Source organism: Limulus polyphemus, unplaced genomic scaffold (genome assembly GCF_000517525.1).
Source record: "Limulus polyphemus unplaced genomic scaffold, Limulus_polyphemus-2.1.2 Scaffold2527, whole genome shotgun sequence".
Classification (NCBI taxonomy): Eukaryota; Metazoa; Arthropoda; class Merostomata; order Xiphosura; family Limulidae; genus Limulus; species Limulus polyphemus.
The window spans coordinates 97,164-105,754 of NW_013668137.1; the positions used below are offsets into that span (position 1 = coordinate 97,164).

The following is an 8,591-nucleotide window of genomic DNA, read 5'->3' on the forward strand; positions in this document are numbered from 1 at the left end:
TTCTAATTGGCATAACATAAACAAAAATTTTGAATGTGAGACACTAAATCCTTGTGTCATGCACAGTATAGGATACTCGGGGTGATAGGGTTAAACTTGTATTTACTAAAGCCTTATACACATTTATAATAGCTTCATCCCCATAATTACTTGCAGCTATAATTAAAACATAATAGTTGTTAAGTAGTGTAAATAGATGCTTGAGTACATTATGCTAATATAATAATAATAGGTAGGCAAACAAGGACTTATAAGCATAAGAAAGAGTTTTATTGATTGTGGAACGTACTACATGTTTCGATAGAACATTGGTCTGTCTTCAGATGTGATCTCTACTATATGGTTACAAAGACAAAAGAGACAAGGATTAAATGTGATGGAAATGATGTCAGCAGGTGACAGAAAAGTTAAAGGTCAAGTCTAAATGATAAATAAGTGATTTAATGTTCACAATGTTTCGAGATGCGACATTACCTACAGTGATTTCAAACTCTGATCGAATAGAAGGTTCCATACCATAAAGGTTTATCAAACATATAACGTTATAAATTAGCATTATACAACAGATCTAAAGAAATATAAATACAAATCAGTAGCAAATTATTTTAAACTAGGATAATATTTATATATCAATACAAATAATAGTGAAAAGTGAGGATTAAAATATAACTAAATGTTTTTGAAAAATTTCAATAATGATAACAGTAATGCTGTGTATGATTGAAAGGCAACATTACATTCCTAAAGTTCAAAAGATAGCTAGTAGTTTGATGTCTAAAACTGAAATAAAATACGAAATGGTACATTTAAGTGTTTTACACTCACAAAAAGAAACCTATCATTTTATAGGTAATTGAAGAACTTGTAGCATTAGAATGATAAATTTCTTTTTTGGGAGTGTAAAAGACTTAAATTCACCATTTCGATTTTTCAATACTTCACTACTATAAAGGCTTGGTTTAGTCCGATATTTCATTGGTGGTAGTGTCCAGAGTCACTGATGAGGAGTGGAATTCTTCAAAACTAGTCTGGCTCACAGACACACCCCCCAATGAAAGAATAGACCATTCCAAGCTTTTACTTGTTAAACAAATGTTTAAACAACTCTATTCAATGAAATAAAATACAAAATTTAATGGTGAAAAAATAAATTATATAAGATTTACCTGTGGATATGAATAAGAAAACACTGGAATATCAGACTTTTTAACTTTTTATTAATTTCTTAAAAACAAAATCTTTATTTTTTTGTTAATGTCTCAAATTCATCAACAAAATTTGATAATTTTTCTTTTATGAAAGTTATGCATCTCAATTAATTTAAACCATTTTTTGGAAAACCTTTATATCGTTTAAATGTTCATAAACCATAAGATTATAAAATTGTTGGGTCATTATTATCCATATTTATCTTTATCTGCTTTTTGAAATATCAAGTTATAATTTTTAAGTTTCTTGAGCATCTTCTGCTCTTTTAATGTTAACTTATCCTTTGCTTCTTTTTCGGCAACAGAATTCAATTCTTTAATAAAATAACTGTAATTCCGGGTATATTCCTTGAACAGGATCAAAATTTGATTCAACTTTTACTAAGGATTCATCTTTATTTGAACCTTCACAAAAATATTCTGTAAGTCTTAATTTTCTATTGAATTCGTATATATATAGTTCTTCTGCTAGTTGTAATTTATTAGGTGTATTTGTGGGAGTAAATGTTAATCCTTTTGCTAATAATCATATTTCATTTTTTTTGCAAATTAGTTTCTGTTAAATTAACAATTTTCAAAAAATGCTGATCCTCTTTATCTAAAAGTTTTTGGAACTCTAATATTTTCTAAAATTCATAGGTCTTTCGTATAATTCCTCTCTTCTTCCTCCATGTCTTACATCTTCCATCCTAGTGAAATTTCTTTGTCTAAATCTTTCATTTTTTTGTCCTGTGTGTGTGTGTGATAAGTTAGCACAATGACTTCACCATTAAAGCCAATATCAGCATATAATTCAGTACACTTGTTGATATTACATTCTTCCATAGCTTGAGTTTTTTTAAATTAAAAAATCATTACCAATTGTCTTGTTATGGGTCTAATTACCACTAACGAAGGCATTAAGTAAAATTATTGTCCATAGCTCATTAATATTGCAGAAAATTTGCAAAATATTTAATTCAAGCTATGAGGATGTTCACAAAGATCAAGTGTATCAATTTTCACAAGCTTTTATCATTTCTAAGTAAAGTTATGGTGTTAAAACGGTAAATGTTATGTATTTCTTTATCCCTGCCACATTAATTATACATATGTAATATATGAATAAAAGTATACTTTCAGAAATTGTGACAATTTGTGTTCAACTTGAAGGTTGCAAGAAGTTTTTAAGTGTTTCCTCAGTATGTAAATTTACACAGTTTTCAGGGTCAGTGCTACCTTAACCACATTTGATTGTGAAGTTGAACGTGTTAATGCTTTCTCCATCACACTCTGCTTCACTGCTTGGTTCAGCTGGTATATAAAAAAAATGCCTTTTAACCCTCTATCTGGCCCGGCATCATTTACTGCACGTCATTAAGTTTTAGCGACTTAGATTCCAAATTTTATTAAACTACATTTTATTAATGTTATACCAAGTAGTATAACATTAAGTCTTAAATAATAACCCATATTTTAATAGTATATAAATTTTAAGTTCTTAATTTTATAAGACAATATTTTAAAAAAATCCTGAATTTCCCCTAGTGTGACATTTTCTTTAGGCATCTCCTCTTCTCCATTTTATTCACCACCCCTCCAATAAGCAAGAAATTAAATGTAAATTACTCACCATAAAATCGTCATTACTCAGACAAACCATAATTTCTATAGTCTTCAGTTTTGTTTGATTACAGAGCCATCAAATAGAAAATCAGACCCTTCTTACCACATTCACCTGTCACATCCTCTCTTTCAGGATTTGTTAATAGTTCTCATTTACATTTAATTCTACATTATCTATAAACAATAGAAAGCCAAGGTTTTCATCTATCAAACAATTTATTGTATTTTGTGGTTTTCTGAATGGAGAATTGTTAATTTCTCTGTTAATACAAGCTTTCTTCCCATGGGAAAGATATTGTAATGAAAGATGAATTTGTAATGGCTCTTGTCGCATGGTTAGAAAGCCAGACAAATTGTGATAGTTTGAGGAAATTGTCTGCGTTTTCGGATGTTATTAACCATGTTCTTTGGTGCATTATTTAATTAAGTAAAAATTATTTAGTGCATTACTACCATTAGTATAAAAAAAGTAGGGTTAAGTGTCATTGACAGTCAACAGCAAAAAAAGAAAAAAAAAAAGAATACTGAGGTAAGTACTTTATTTCTGGTTTTTCATGTATTATATATTCTTTGTTTATTATTATAAAAGTTACTAAAATGTAAAAATAGGGATCTCTTTAGATTAGATAAGGTAAAATAAATAATAATAATAATATAATAAAAATGTTTCATTAGGCATGCAAGCGAGCAGCTTGTGGGTAACATAATTCGATAGCATTATGTGAGCTGCACATTCTCCAAGTGTTTTACAACTTATAATGGCATGAATAGTAGTTAAGACACAGTTCAAAGGGCAATAAAACAATAAAATTTAATTACAAATAGATATATACTGTTACTAACTTAGAACTACTTTGGATAAACAAATGTAGTTTCATGTTACAATTTGAGGTCATTTTAGAAAGAAATAAAAGGGTAATTTAGGTTTATTTTTATGTATTTTTACAGTGGTTAAGAGGTCAGTCAAATTGACCGATCCAGTTTTGAGATAGGATAGAGAAAATAAACTATAAAGTTTTACTAAAAACAAACACATTTGAAATGTATTTAGGAGGTTTTAGAGATTATAGAAAGGAAATTTGAGATTCTTGAGATGAGGAGAAGTATTTTTAATTTAAATATGAAAATAACTTTGCCCACGGATTATTCAAAACAAATGGTGTTGAAACACTCGATATGTTCATGGTCAAATTTTTTTTTTTAATTTATTAAAAATACTTCACTAAAAATATGATTTTTTGTATGTGAAGATAAACACACTATATTAAAATTTATTAGAATCAAATCTATAAAGACTTTGAACAATAACCCATAACAATCTTTATATTGATTGTTATCAGATCGACTACTCCTTGTTGGGATTCCAGAACATTCATGATCACAAATTGTAATGTGTAGCAAAAAACATGATTCATTTGAAAATCCAAATTTAGTAGTTTACATCACTCAAGATAATCAAGTGAAAACACTTTTCATGTCACTGATAGCAATCATCAACTAAGTCACTCATTCTAAGAGATCACCATGTGTACAGCAAATGACAGGTCTGTGTATTTCTAGTTTACTGACTACTGCTAAGCCAACATCTACCAACATGTTACAACTTGCAAAAAATGGAAAGGAATACTAGAAATTTAGACTTGAAGCAATGGACACATCCAGGCAAGACTACTGTTCTTAAACTTTTGTTTCATTAAAATCCATTAATGGCAGCTGTATACATTAGATATCCAACTAGGATACGAATCTTTGTTCAATTAAGTATTGTTATTGCATACATTTTTTCATAATTTCATATTTACCCATATGGCTCAAAGCTTCCAGTGTCCCATGAAATTGTTTCAACAAATATACCCACTATTTGGTATTTGGATGCAACACTATACATTACATCTCTAGTAGTGACGTATTGGAATATCTGTTTAATAACTATTTTTCTAGAATGCAAATACTTTGCTCAAATTAGTGAACTTAAAACAACTTTCTTTTCTTTTTACAAATACACAATTAAAAATATATTAACATTAAAAGCCAAGTTTCAGTACTTCATGGTTTGAAAACATACAATAAAATCAAGAAGGGATGGATTGGTTGTTTGTAGTTAAGCACAAAGCTACACAATGGGCTTTCTGTGCTCTGCCCACCACGAGTATCGAAACCCGGATTCTAGCGTTGTAAGTCCGCAGACATACCGCTGTGACACATTGGGGGGGGGGGGGGAGAGAAGGGATGGACATAAAGTAATTTATGCATGAAATACCTTATGATTTCACCTTCCTCCTCTTTGGTAGTAGGCCTTAGTCCAAATACTACATGGCAAATCTATGAAGAAAAGAGAAACATACTTCAATAACCTCCCATACCTTTTTATGAATATCTGTTAATATTTAAGATATAAAAAAAATCAAAAATACATCTGTGGAGCTATAAGGAAGCAAACTTTAATAGTGGATTCACATTACATACCTGAAAAAGTATGTTAAGAAACTGATGGGGTAGAGTTTGGTCAACAGACCATACAAGATACTCATCCAGAGTAACCTGTAAGAAGAAAGATTACACTTTATTAGGACCTCATTCATAGCAACCAATAGAAGGGAAAAAATATTTTACTCTTTAGGAAGAAAGAGATTACACTTTACCTAGCTTAGCACTCATTCATAGTACTTTGTTTAAAGAAACTGAAATTTACTAGGTATTCATCAGAGTATCATGTTTAATATGTACTTATCCTTAGTACCAGGTGGAAAAACGAAATACGCTTTATTAGGTACTCGTATATACAGTACCATGTAAAAAAACAGAAATGATATACAGTACCACATTTACTAGGTACATTACCACGATACCATGCAGAGAAAAGAGAATACATTTCTCTAGAATTTCAGCAGTAGTATTATTATCCAAAGTATCCTACAGGTAAACAAATTCCATTTTAACTGGTACTTATTCATAGTAACCAACGGAAAGAAAAATTCTTTATTTTATTAGGTCCTCATTCACACAAAGTATCCTACAGATAAACAAATTCCATTTTAGCCGGTACTTATTCATAGTAACCAACGGAAAGAAAAATTCTTTATTTTATTAGGTCCTCATTCACGCTACTTAGTAAAAGAAACAGATACTCTTGATTGCATGCGAATTCACATTATCCTGTTTACAGAAAGAAAACAATTTCACTATTATTAAAGAGGGTTGAATGGATAACATTCCAATAGTTTTTAAAATGCAAATAAGCAATCTACCTGACAACAATGGCAAATATAAAGTCATAGCGCAACCAACTGTATGTATCAGAACAAGATTTTGAAATTGTTTCAAATTTTTTAGGTAACACACCTCACAAGCATGTTTTGCCAAAATTTGCTGTTTTTCTTTTATTTTTTTCAAACATATTTACAGATAAAATGTTTGCTATGATTATATTTACTCTAATAATAGGTAGGCAAACAATGAGTTATAAGCATAAGGAAGAACATTATTAATGGTGGAACATACTACAAGTTTTGACAAAACATCGGTCTGTCTTCTATCAGGTATGATCAGCATTAAGCAATACAAGGTTTATATATCGTTACGATGACAAATGACACAGGGATTAAATGTTACGAAACTGGTGTCAGCAAGTGACAGGTAAAGGTCAAGTGTATGAACAATGAATAGACTTTACCAAATATGGCTGATGTTGCTAGGGTCATTATCACAATTCATTAAGAGGTCATTTGTTTTGATGATTTCTATAATTTCTAAATAGTCTTTCTTTTTTTAGTTTTGGGTTGCTGTAGGAGAAAAATTGCATCCAAAAGTATTTGGTGACTTGTTCATATTGATGATATGTTAAGGTGGATATCTTTAATTCACTTCTAAGCATGTGACCTTCGTGTTCTTTGCAATCTTGTTTCTAAGGGATATGACTTTTGTCCTATGTATTTCTTTCCACATTTACATGGGATACTATATATGCCTTGCTTTTGTTCCTTTAACAGGGATTCCTTTGTATTAGGTACTAAGAATGTTAGTTTTATGTGAAGGTTTGAATACAGTTTTTATACCAATGCTCAAATTATTAAATAGGCTAGTAATTTCATTGGCAATTTCAGGCATAAAAGTGAATGAAACAAATATGCTACGTTTTATGTTGTTGAGAGGTGAAAGGTTAGAGTTAACGTATTTTTTATGGTTTTGAAGTTTAACAAAAGTCCTATCTACGATATTAGGGTTGAAACCTCTAGATAGTGCTATATTCTTTAAGTAGTTCAATTCCATTATTAAATCTTTATTGAGATTACAAAGTTGTATATCACGAGTTATGCAAGTGAAGTAGAAGGATATTTTCTGTGACAGATGGTAATTAGATATTATGTGTGCGGCAGTATGGTGAGGTTTTTCTCTATATACTGAGGGTAATTTTATTTTCTCTTTTGACTTTAATATCTAAAAAGGGGAGAACTGTTAGATTCAACTTCATGTGTAAAAATTATGACACTGGGTCTCAAGGTGCTTAACGAAACTACGTAGAATATCTTTTCCACGTCACCATATATTAACAATATCACTAACGTATCTTAACCAGATTTCAGGTTTCTTGATGTGTAGGAATTTGTTTCTAACGAGTTCTTCTAGAATGGACATGTAGTGGTCACCGAGTAGAAGGGAAAGGGGAGGATCTCGTCTCTAATCTGTTATTTTGTTTGTAAACCTGGCCTTCATGTGTAAAATAAGTCTTGCTTAAGCAGTATTCACTTACATAATGCAATGCAATACAACTTTTCACCCATATAGAAACTTAATAATTGAATTGAACTACTTAAAGAATATAACAATATTTAGAGGTTTCAACCCCAACATCATAGATAGGGCTTTTATCAAACTTCAAAACTAGCATATATATATAGTATCCCATCTGAATGTGGAGAAAATACATAGGACAAATGTCACTATCCTTAGAAATAACATCCAAAGATCACGAAGGTCACATGCATTGAGATATCTGTTTTAATATATCATCAATGTGAAATAGGACACAAGATACTTTGGGATAAAAGTATTCTCCTACACCAACCCAAAACTAAAAAAGAAAGTGACTGTTTAAAAACTATAAAATCATCAAAACAAACACTCTCTCACTTCACCTTGATAATGACCCTAGCAACATCAGCCGTATTTGGCAAGGTCTATTCAATGCTCTTACACTTGACCAACAATTTTTTCACCTTTTTTGTTTTCAATGTAATTGTACTACAGTGGTCTTTGACCTCTCATCTATTTAAGCTGAACTAAACGAAAGAGCTCGATTCATATAGGTTATGAAGTTGGATGGAGCATTTTGTTGAAAGGGAGTCACTGTTCACCTGTATACTACTGTTTCAAAAGTTATACCTATTATTTTAAAGTATTTAAAGTTACATATATTCAGTATAATTCAAAAGCTCTAATCTAAGAGTTGAACATTTGTGCTTATTTTGATATCATCTGGTAAGGAGATTTTTCTAAACATTCATAAATTATACTAACCTTTTTGATTAATTGTTAACAATGCAATAAATCTCAACTCAGATTTTGATCAATATTTTCTTTTCATAAAAGTAACAAACACAATTGTAGGAGTTAAAATGATGACCAGTAATTCTGCTGCGAGTTAAATTATCAGCATTCTGACCGGATACTGAGTTAAATTACTGACTGGATATTGAGTTAAATTACCAGCATTCTGACAGGATATTGAGTTAAATTACCAGCATTCTGACTGGATATTGAGTTAAATTACTGACTGGA

At 30.3% G+C, this 8,591-nt stretch overlaps 1 protein-coding gene across 1 annotated transcript in view; it reads right to left on the minus strand.

Annotated features, from left to right (window-relative positions):
- Positions 1–8,591, minus strand: part of LOC106467205 (ubiquitin carboxyl-terminal hydrolase 32-like) — a 129,109-nt gene that overhangs the window by 75,813 nt on the left and 44,705 nt on the right. Inside the window, exons 10-11 of the mRNA XM_022395332.1 lie at positions 5,280–5,354; positions 5,074–5,135 (exon numbers count right to left, since the gene is read on the minus strand). Coding sequence (XP_022251040.1) covers positions 5,074–5,135; positions 5,280–5,354 — 137 coding nt within the window. The remainder of the gene's footprint in view (positions 1–5,073; positions 5,136–5,279; positions 5,355–8,591) is intronic.